The following is a 12363-nucleotide window of genomic DNA, read 5'->3' on the forward strand; positions in this document are numbered from 1 at the left end:
TTGATATAATAGTGTTGATAGTGACGATAATGTATCTCATATAAGGAAAAAACCCGCCCCCCCTTGCCGCCCCTTACACCTTACAACCTGCCCCGGGCCATGGCCCCCCTTTGCCCTAGGGTAAAGTCGGGTTACAGGGGTACGGGCTCCCCCCCAGGTGCGTTTAGGTACATTGAGTCGGTAGCTACACCCTAATAGTATGAATGTATAATACCGGCCTCCGCTTTTAAACAACAACATAATGCTTACACCCACGCCTGAAAAAATATAAAGGCAAAAAGTTGTCATGATATTATTTTGCAGACAGTTATCGTGTAGGCTTTATCTTAGGAAAAGCATTTACGAAAACAACGCAGCAAGGGCCTGATCGACACTCTTTGATAGAGAAAGATAGTCTTATTGCGATTCCTATAAGAGAAAATAGTGCCATGCTTTGTCCTTATCACCGACCGGGTTTTTTTCATGGTCGGGTTATGGCAGCATAGGTAGGAGGCGATGGCGAAATACCGAAATTTATAAGAGTGAAAAAGAAAAAGGATTATGCTGCCATACATTAACCTGTCAATACATGAATATGTCTTTCTCTTACCCCTGGTCGCTCGGTTTCATGTCTATAACTACTATACTATGTCTATGTACAACGTGGTATAAACTACGGAATAGTTTTCGTAAAATAAAGTCTCCAATACACGTGTCGGGTTCCTTATTTGTGTATGGAACCCTGTTATTATCTTCATATGGCAAAAATCTAAGTATCCGACGGCGCAATCGACATATCTTTAAAAGTACAAAACGTCAAACAACTGCGCTGTCACATGCGCTGTCAACAAACTAGTAAGTCGGGATTGTTGCAAAATTAGTAAAAATATCCGATTTATACAGTGTTTTTATCCAAATTTTAACTCTTTAAATTAGATTAATAATGACGGAAATCTGGAGTTTAGATGCACTTTGTCGATGTTGTCATGCAGACGGTGATTTCAAAGATTTACGATCAGTGTATGTTTTCGATAATGGGCCTGAAAATTATCTTAACATGATACTTGAGACCTTGGGAGTCACGGTAAGTAGTTAATAATGAGCAAACACTAGTTATTTAGGTGAATTACTTAAGTTACGCGGGATATTGCGTCAATGCGACGAGCTGCAAGTCTTGCCAAAGTATCAAAAATGATTAAAAAAAGCCGATTTGTATTTTGTTTCGATTTTACAAGAGAGTTGCACTGTGCTGTGGCAAGTGCGTGATGCTGAATTTTGTATGTAGGCAAACTAAATATTTTTTTAGGAAATAAAAAAAGCTGCTGAGTTAAAAATTATCAAGATAATGATTATGGTATTTGATAAGTTTACGAAAGTACGACTTTGAAGTATTACTTAGGCATGTTAACTCAGCTAATTCTAGTCAACTCTTCTGTATCTACAGTTCGTTTTTTTAGCATTAAAAAAAAGGTAATCAATCTTGACGTGACTTTATTGAAAAAAGGCTTTTAAAAAATTAGTTTATATTACTTATGAAGCAAAATAATGTAAAAGAGCGTATGTTATTTATAATTGTAACATATTTGCCGTTTTCAAAAGTGATTTTTTATAAAAAGACACATCAATTACCTTCTTTCTAATGCTAAAAAAACGAACTATATTGATAGTTTCTTTGTATGTATTGATTCTTCTTCTTCTTCTTCCCTTGTCCCAACTTCATTTGGGGTTGGGCCAGGTCGTTCTGTCCTAGGTTGTCAACGATGAGATATCTTGGTTTCGCAAGTCTCTATTGATAGTGGACCACCAAGAGGCTGGTGGTCTGCCCCCTGTTTTTTATTTGGTCTGGATGGTCACTTTGTATGTATTGATTGATTGCTTAAATAATACAACTTTACTATCTGATACTAAAACCAAAAAAAGCCAAAAAAAGTTAAGTTATACCTAGTCGGCTCATAAGTTCTGTCACTGGCCTTTAAAATTTAAATTTGGAACTCCTAAAACAAAAACCGTTCTGCATTTGAATTTCGAATCTTTATTAAATATTTGAGTAGTATAATTTTGCAATTTTCTGTTTTCTTCAACATGGAGTGGACGCTTAAAGATAGCCGTACCGCAATAATTGCACTATATTGTTGTGGTCACTCGCCGACTAAAACTTTTAAGCTACTTGAAAATTTAAAATTCTCTCTAAGATTTGTGTATCGTACCATAGAAAGATACAGTGAGGTCTCTAGTTTAAATGACAAGAAAAGAAGCGGTCGTCCGCGTACAGCTAGGACTCCAGCGGTTGTACAAGCAATTAGGGCACGCATTGCCAGAAATCCCGCTAGGAAACAAAAAGTTATGGCCCTCCAGATGGGTTTGAGCAAAAACACGGTGAAAAGAGTGCTTAATCAAGACCTGAGACTTCGTGCTTATAAACGAAAAACTGGCCATCTTCTCAATGGTCGGCTTAAAGCTTTAAGGCTTAAAAGATCTAAAGCTTTATTGAAGAAGTACGCTAAAGATAAGCACCGTTGTATACTGTTTTCGGACGAGAAAATTTTTGACATAGAAGAAAACTGTAATAAACAAAATGATAGAGTGTACGCTCGCAATAGTAAAGAAGCGTCTAATAGCATTCCCCGTATTCAAAGAGGTCATCACCCTTCATCTGTGATAGTTTGGCTCGGAGTTTCTTATGCGGGCGTCACTAGTATGCATTTTTGTGAGAAAGGAGTAAAAACTAGTGCCAAAGTGTACCAAGACACGGTGTTGACTAATATTGTGAAACCACTATCCCATACGATGTTTCTAAACCAGCATTAGGTTTTCCAGCAGGACTCTGCTCCAGCCCATAAGGCAAAGTCTACACAAGCCTGGCTCGCCTCCAATAAAATCGACTTTATACGGCATGAAGATTGGCCCTCCTCTAGCCCAGATCTTAATCCTTTAGACTATAAAATATGGCAGTATTTAGAGGAAAAGGTGTGCTCAAAACCTCATGCAAATCTAGACTCGCTGAAAAAATCTCTTGCTACGGCAGTGGCCAATATCGACATGAAAGTGGTGCGTGAATCCATTGACGACTGGCCACGAAGACTTCAAGCCTGTGTAGATAATTATGGCGGTCATTTTGAATAAATGTTATACATTTAGATTCTCTTGTTTATAAGCTTTCAAACGCTGTACAAATTATACGGAATAAACTTAAACTTTTGATTTTATTTGATACTATGTATATGACAGAACTTATGAGCCGACTAGGTAGTATTTTAGATACATGTCTTCTACATCAGATATAATTAAACCAGACTAACACAATTCTGAATATTCAGATAAAGCCTCCATCAGTAAATGCAAGCTACTCCATCTGCGACGCATGCATCCTTCAGCTCCGCAGTGCCACCAACTTTAAGAAAAAAGTACTGGAATGTGAGACAAAGTTTGAAGAGTATTGTAAAAGTAAGTAGAAAACGCTATTATGCTATTATTTAAAAAAAGTTAAGCTAAGTTTTCACCCTTTATAAATAAGGCATAAGACCTCCAACAAGATTGGAGGATGATATTAAAAAGATTGCGGGCCCACTCTGGAGGAGAGAAGCAGCAAGTCGGGCTGCTTGGAGGAGTTTTGGAGAGGCGTATGCCCAACAGTAGGCGCATACTCGTTGAGGAAGAAGAAGGCATAAGGGTGCGAGTACACGGTGCCGCCTCCGCGCCGACACTGCACTGCCGCCGCACCTCCGCGCTATGTACACAAGACGCGTAAAGCCCGCCTCCGCGCCGACACCGCACCGCCGCCGCGCCGCCGCCGCACCTTCGCGCTATGTATGCGGCGCCGCGAAGGGTGTCAGAAATTATGCTAATTTGAACCCTAACACTATGAAATAAAGTTTATAATCTGGTTGGAAATATATTCCCTCCGCCTTATAAAGGCTTAAACTGAACAAAATGAGTATCATTATAAACATATATGCATATTTTCATAGCACATTAATGATGACATTGGCTCACTTTGTCATTACAAATGCCATGCCGAGATAGCTTGGTACGACTATGGGCTTAGATTCAAGATTCAAAATTTTCTTTGTACGAGTAGGCTTAACAACAAGCAATTAAGTCTCATAATTATACTAGTCTATATTGACTTACTTTTTTGAACACTAGCATAATTTTTACATAATCCTGGTTTTAGCTCCTTGCTAATTATACACACACACATACACATTACATATATAAAATATTTTCTTATTATATATTAAATTAAATTTTACTTTCAGATGAGTTGTCACAAACAAACTATGATATAAAGACTGAACCGGAATATTTAGGTAAGTGTTCTATTTATTTTTGTCATATACAATCAAGAAGATTTTATTTATTGTTTACCATAATGTTCGTGATAAACAAGATGTTAAAATAATAGTAGTTTAGTAAAGCTACTTTTTTTTTAATAGTATAAAAAATGCTATGATGTGTAAAGTGGTGGAAATTTTAATATTTTCATTACTATCTACTTCAGCTGCCAGACTTGTACCTGCAATTTTTCTAAACTTGTGTAATATGCTATTCTAATAACAATGAAAAAAGTTCAGTGGACATTTTTTTTTATTGTTATCGGAGTGGGCGAATGCTGTTACGCACCATCCCCCCGGCCGCGAGAAGGCCATTGATGGGGGGGTGTGTGGGACTCGCCGCTCCTGTGCCCTCTCAACTGGCGAGAACCTGGCCCTACCCACTAAACCCACTCCGGCGTTTCGTATCCTCTCTGCCGTTTGTGAGGGCGCCATGGGATCGAGTACACTCTACCATGGCGCCAGTGGACATATACAACATGTATAGGAAAGATGACAAAATTAATTTATTCCTAAAACACTTGTGTGATCCTTTTATGAACTCACTTTGTTGTTTTCAAAAACCCAGATTCGTATATTTTAATGCCTTTCATTATGTAGCAATCACATAAAGTCCTATTATACATTTTGTTATACTATAAAGGGGCCCACTGATTACCAGTCCGCTGGACGATATCGGCCTGCCAGTTGTTCGGAACTGTCAAATTTTTGTTCTAACTGACAGGCTGATATCGTCCGGCGGGCTGATAATCAGCGGGCCCCTTAACTAAGTACTGCACATATTAAACTAATATGAATAAGATTTGTGCCAGTATAATTCCTAATATTTGTTTCAGATGACTTTGATAACAATGATTTTGGTAAGTAATTTTGTGTATTATAATATCATGTATAATGCAGCATGCAAAAAAACTGACAGACTGACAGTGTGTTATATATTTTTGTGTAATTTGTTGTGCAAGATATTTTAAAGATGACTGTACTTTTTGATTGTGTTCCAATAACAACGTAAATTATTTTCGTTCATATTTTTATATAAAGGCAATGTATAATTTTAATAACAAAACGTGAGGCACTGACATATTAAATGTATTAAACCGGGTCACTCATGTTTATTAAGCCCGCAGTCTGCGTCGGGCCACCAACGCGAGCGCTCTTTGGAAATGGTCCTCGTTATATAGCGAAACATGTCGAGCAATCTTATAAACGTGAGTGACCCGGTTTTAAATATGCAATGTATAATTGTATATTCTTATACTACTGAACCATTTTTCACTTTAAAAAGTTATTTTGTTGTCAAATAATATTTCCTAAAACATTTTTTTTAATAAATAAATATTATAGGGACTTTCTTACACAAATTGACCAAGTCCCACGGTAAGCTCAAGAATTCTTGTATTGTGGGTACTCAGACAACGATACCGTATATACTTTCAAATACTTATACACAGAAAACATCCATGACTACGGAACAAATATGTGTGCTCATCACACAAATAAATGCCATTACCGGGATTCGAACCCAGGACCATTGGCTTCGCAGGCAGGTTCACTACCCACTAGGCCAGACCGGTCGTATAACTAAATATTTTCTTATTACAGGTGATGATATTGAAGTCAAAGACGTTAGTAAAAATCAAGGTGCGTATAACTAGAACTATAAGCAGAAAATAAAGAACTATTTTGTGTATTTTTTTTTTCAAAGTTTTAGACCCAGTAGTTTCGGAGATAAAGGGAGGGGGGGAATGATCATATTTTGGCTATTTTCTTAAATAACTTCTAACTAAAATATCTGGAACTTAGGTCTGAAGGTTAGTTACACACGTGAACTCCCCTATAAGGCTGGCTCCGTCACCACGAGTGTACGGAAGCCTCTATAAAAATTAAGAATAAAAAATAAAAAAAAACTTCTAAACTATTTATTGTAAAATTACAAAAACAATAAGTTAAGTTTGTACAGAACGGAACCCTCGGTGGGCGAGTCTGACTCGTTTTTAGTTTTATAATGACTATAGCTAACCACAATGACTTTACCAGCAGCCTCAGTTAAATGGTAGACCTTAAATCAGTTTTGTTATTTTATTTAGTTCTATTGTCTATTCTGTAAAGTGGGCATTTTTTTCTTTTCTGTATATAATTTAATGTTATTTGTGCCCAGAATCATGAGCTGATTCCATGATCCTAGGAAAGAAACAATGTCCCAAAATTTTTATACATTTTACGTACTTTCCATTTCGTTACCGCCGCACTCGGCCGTGCAAAGTGTTTGAAAAATGGTAACAGAATGGAAAAATAAAACTTGGGACGCTTTTTTTCTCCTAGTAGGGAAGGAGCTCGTGATTCTAAGTAGGAAAAGCATTAAATTTACCTATTATGAAAAAAAAAGTCCAGTGCATCACTACAGAAAAAAATGCCCAAGTATGGAATGAAATTTATTTTTAAAAAATCACAGTTTTATAAAGGTAGTTCAACTAAGTTATTTTAACTTATTAGTTATTTCACTTAATTCTTATTTGCTTGATAAATAGTGAAGATTTTTTTTTGCAGAATTCACCGCAAGTATCAAGAAGCGAGTGAAAAATATTAAGAAAGAAAAAGAATGTGAGTTTTTTTTACAAGACTTTCTGTTAAACTCCAGTGTTCAAGATCGGTTCTCCATACAAACGTAGTTCCGCTCTCATTTTAAAACGACTACCTAGATTGCTCTGAAACTTTGTACTTACAATAGGATAAGGTATATCTATGTCTGTAATTAGTTTATGTAGCTTCAGATAGCATAGTAAATAAAATACAGCGAATTTAAATTTTTCGTACAAAACATGTTTTTGCTCTATTTCGTTTGTGTTTTAAACTGGAGCTATATAAACTAATTACAGACCTAGACATACCTCATGTCATTGTATATGCAAAGTTTCATTACAATCCAACACGTAGTTTTAAAATGAGAACGAAACTCCGTTTGTATGGGAAGGTGAAATTTTTGTAGTGAAAAGCGACTACGAACCGAGTAGAGCCGTAACCGAGAGAGAGAGAGCTTAGCCGTCGCTGGCACTGGCAGTGAATGTGATTACCTGGCATCGGATCGGATATTTATATTTTACATGAATTTGTTTTGTGTTTCAGCCGATAACACTCACTCAGAAATGACAATAGACGTGAAACCGAAGATAGAGGGCAAGCCGAGAAAGAGAAACAAGTCTTCAGTCAAAGGTACGTACAGATGTAGTTTTCTATCGTATTTTCTCGGAAACGTTCGTATTTGTCATGCTACTTCAGCCAACCTCAGTACTTTTTGTACCGAGACTGACTGAAATAGCAAGACCCGTTCGAACGTTTCCGTGGAAATACGATGAAAAATAATTATTCACTACATCCGATTTCAAGCCTACAGATTCTGTAGGCTTGAAGTCGGTAGTGACCCAGAAACTTTTATCACTACACCTTATAAAACAATATCCCCCGCCGTGTCTGTCTGTATGTTCGCTATAAACTCGAAAAGTACTGAACGGATTTTCATGCGGTTTTCACCTGTACATAGAGTGATTTTTAGGGAAGGTTTAGGTGTATAATTTGTTAAGGTTTACCCGTGCGAAGCCGGGGCGGGTCGCTATTCAAACCTGTAAAGGCACAAATTGAAAGTGAAATGAGGCGACCGCAGACACGTCGCCGCGTCACGGCTGGTTTCTATGTACAGTGTATACTGCATATAACGTCACTCAATATAACGTTTCACTCCCTATAACGTCGACATTTTAGACTGGTTTTTTTTAACTATAAAACTCCCGGGAGACTCAAACATATTATATTTAAAGCGGGTCAGTCACGTATTATTAAGTCGAATAGCGTCGGTACTGCGTCGGCGGTCAGTGTGGACCGGCCTTTAGCAAGTGACTCAGTGAGTGTTGTGTGCGATCCGACATTTGACAAACGCAATACGGAGGGTAGAGCCATCCTCGCAACGGTGACGTCGCCGGCACCGCCGACGCCGCCTGTCGTGAGCGGCCGGGCGAGTCGGGCGCGTGCGCCGGCCCGCAGTACACGGCGCGTCGTTGCTCCGTGAAGACGGTCCTCGTAAATTGGATCGAAACGTGTCTAGCTATTCGACTTAATAATACGTGAGTGACCCGGTTTAAAATAATTTAATGTTTTTTTTTTGTGATAAATAACGACAATATTTGTTAAAATCTATATTTTAACATTTTTGACACGCATTGTGCATGTGCATGTGCACTCAATACAAATTCAAATAAAAAATACATGTTTCTATTAAAATTTCCCACAGGTAAATCATCAAAAACCAAGCCCAAAGTCAAGGAAGAAGAATCTTTAGTAGTGGCCGTCAAAACGGAAACGGGAGAGCTTTACTCTTGTAAAAACTGCGGCGCGAACTATCAGAACTTGGACCAACTCAACCAACATATTAACATAGAACATTTAAAAGGATACAAATGTATGTACTGTCCGGAACTCTTTAAAAACGAAAATAGGTACAAAGCTCATAACCGCTTGGAACACAACGACTTAAAACCATTCCCCTGCGAGCACTGCGGCAGAAAAGTGGGATCCAAAACCTCGCTACTTGAACACATTAACTCCGTACACACTAAAGAAATCTACTACCAATGTGATAAATGTATGAAAAAATTCCATAACAAACAAGTACTAAAGATACATTTGAAGAAACATGACGGTACTTTTAGAAAATTAATTTGCGAGCAATGTGGGGTAGGTTGCAATGACAAGACAAACTTGAGATATCATGTTATGACAGTTCATGAAAAGATAAAGTTATTCAACTGTCAAGAATGTGACAAAAAATTCTCTGCCATGAAACATTTGAAGATACATATGAGGTTACACACAGGGGAGAGACCATACGAGTGCGATATATGCAATAAAGCTTTCATTTCAAGAGATGCATTGACTGTACACCAAAAGCAGCACACGAATAGTGGATATAAATGCAAGACATGTGGCAAAGTATTCCCTACTAGAGGTTTATATGCTTCTCATTATAAAAGACATGTAAGTAGTAAGCCATTTAAATGCCATTTATGTAGTAAGGAGTTTGCTGGAAAATACTCCTTGAATCGTCACGTTTTTGAGCATACCGGAGCTCGTCCATACGTATGTCCAGTTTGTGGTAAAGATTTCAAACAAAGAATACAGCTAGTTAGACATAATAAACGTTTCCACGATCCTCATAAGGCGGAAGTCGTTAAAGAAAAGTGTGATTTATGTAAAAGAACTGTGCCTAACATAGAAAAACATATGCTTGCGCATACTAATAAACCATACCCTTGTCATTTGTGTGAAAAGAGATACCCAGAGCAGAATGCCTTAAACAGACATTTGCAGAGGCACACCGGGATTAAACCACACCAATGTCAACTGTGTGATAAAGGATATATTCAGTTGAAAAGTCTTAGAGGGCATATTATGAAAGTGCATAAATTACCTTTGAAAACTGAGCAGGAAGATCATTTTGATAGTGTTGTTAATACTTTTACTATTCAGAATTTAAGAAGAAAGACAGGTTATCCCAATGATGTTGTAACTCAAGATAGGTTATAGGCGTTCCAAAATTACAGCGTTACCAATTGTACAAGTTGCCTTTAGTCGCGCACGTGCAGAAATGTGCACGTGCTAACGAATTTCCGCTCACCGAAAGAGACAAACTTATGTTTAACGAGTATGACAAAGATAAATGGAATGCGAAAATCAAAAATAACAGATTTCTTCATAGGTATAGAAATAAATGTGGGAGAATTGTTTGTGCTCTTTATGTAAGAGTAAAACCTAGCTATAGTTATACATATATTATCATTGGGTTATCTTGAATTGGTTTGTTAAAGGTTAGCCCAAAATACGTTGACAAATAAACTATATATGTTTTTCTTGCTTACCTATACGCCTTTTGCAAAAAATTTATTATTAATTTATTTATTCGTATCGCAAATCGTTCGTTTATAAACATACAAGCTTTTGCCCGCGACTTCGTCTGCGTGGAATTAGTAATTTGGGTACCTTAATTTTGAAACAAATCTGCATTTAAATCCATCATTTTTCACCCCCCACCTGGTCCACTCTATAAATTTCCACCCCATTTTTTATACCCTTAAGGAATGATTTCGGGGATAAAAAATATTTTATCCTTCCTCACAGCTCAAACTATCCCGATACCAAGTTTCATCTAATTCGGTTCCGCAGTTATTGATTCCCCATACAAATTTCCACCCCCTTTTAACCCCCTTGAGGGGTGAATTCTGGGATAAAAAGTATCCTATGTCCTTCCCCGGGACTCAAACTATCACTAAATCGGTTCAGCGGGTTAAGCGTGAAGAGGTAACACAGAGAGACAGATTTTCGCATTTATAATATTAAGTATGGAGTATGGATTTTAAGGTTCTGTACCCATTGTATTACGTCACTGTCATTAAAACTACAATTATGTGGTTTTTATTGTAACAACTATAGGCACCATGGTTCGCAATAAACGATTTCTGATTTCTAAAACAAAAGTTATTGTATTCGTTTAATTTTGACACACAAACGCAAACATTTATTAACATTATCAACAATTTGCCGCACTAAAATTGTTTGTCAACGTATTTTTAAACCATTCTGTAGAAAGTAAATTTAACAGATGTTTCCAAAGTTTAATGTATAAGGGGTTAACCTTTTCGCCGCTACGTTAATGAAGTAATAAAGTATCATCAACGCCATGTCACAAGGCACAAAGTGCACGTAAACAACCCGTATAACATATCAAGTCGTGGCGTTAGGGACACGACATGTGTTAACGCCTCGTCTTTGTTCGGGCATCTTCGGGAGCCGTCGCCAACGCAATGCATGGTGCGGGGCAGCGGGGCCGCCAACGGCCATTCTCTCAGCAATCTTGCGACGGACGGTCGAGCCCGTCCGCTTACCGTGATATTATACCACCTCTGTATCACCAAGTTATTATACGTGCATGTATTGGACTATGAGTGTTTTTTAACTCACCTCATCCACGACCCCAAGATCTTCTCGTCCACCCCTACATGCGTGGACAACATGTACTGACTTTATATCAATTCAATGGCGGCAAAAAGGTTAATGACGCTTGACACTCTTCTAGGCGCCTTGTAGCGCCATCTAGGTCAGCATTAAAAATTACTGCAATTTTAATCTTATACCTTTAAACGAGCAATTCTTGTATGTATATATGTATATATATATATTTCGGGGATCTCGGAAACGGCTCTAACGATTTCGATTAAATTTGCTCTATGGGGGTTTTCGAGGGCGAAAAATCGATCTAGCTAGGTCTTATCTCTGCATTTTTTTAGTATTTTCCGAGCAAAGCTCGGTCTCCCAGATATTAAAATACTATTTGTGGCCATATTTTTATTATTTACGTTATACACACGATTTTCAACTTTACCTTAGTGGAATACGGTATATTATTTTTTGCAAGTAAACTAATGTATTAAGTCACTACTGCAGTAGTATAAGTATATGTATTGTGTCGATAAAAAAGGGTCCTTAAAGCGACGTGAAATTACAATATTGAGATATATTTATTTGCATTAAGTGTAACATTCATGGTCATAATACCAGCCAGTACCGATTCGTCCGTTAGGTCCCTTTTAAACGGAACAACACATTTGTCAAGTTAATAGTACACCGCACGGTGAAAAGGTTTATTTTTTGTTTTGTTATTTACATTATAGTTTTTTTTTTGTATAATACTGTATGATTGTTTTTTTTATATTATTGACACAAGATTTTGATGTGTATGGGTAATTATTTAAAGACTGGAGTAAAAGTGATTGTGTTTTGAAAATGCCTTTTATTTTCAATCTACGAGGTCTATCAGTATAAGTACAGATGTAGTGCATTATTACTTTTCATCGTATTTTCACAGAAACGTACGTATGTACGTGTCTTATTTCAGTCAGTCTCGGTACAAAAAGTACTGACGTTGACTGAAGTAGCATGACAAATTTTCCGAGAAAATACGACGGAAAACAATAGGGAAGTTTCCTCTACTTAATATAAATTATTT

At 37.3% G+C, this 12363-nt stretch overlaps 1 protein-coding gene across 1 annotated transcript; it reads left to right on the plus strand.

Moving 5' to 3' along the window:
* Window positions 1-816: 816 nt before the first annotated feature.
* LOC134753507 (zinc finger protein 878-like) lies at window positions 817-12141 on the plus strand. Its single transcript, XM_063689403.1, has 8 exons — window positions 817-1063; window positions 3297-3423; window positions 4239-4289; window positions 5150-5173; window positions 5916-5954; window positions 6861-6914; window positions 7437-7523; window positions 8596-12141. The coding sequence occupies exons 1-8, from the start codon at window positions 923-925 to the stop codon at window positions 9885-9887; spliced, it is 1815 nt and encodes a 604-aa protein (XP_063545473.1). The 5' UTR covers window positions 817-922; the 3' UTR covers window positions 9888-12141.
* The last annotated feature ends 222 nt before the right edge of the window (window positions 12142-12363 follow it).

This window comes from Cydia strobilella, chromosome 27 (assembly GCF_947568885.1).
Source record: "Cydia strobilella chromosome 27, ilCydStro3.1, whole genome shotgun sequence".
NCBI classification, from domain to species: Eukaryota; Metazoa; Arthropoda; class Insecta; order Lepidoptera; family Tortricidae; genus Cydia; species Cydia strobilella.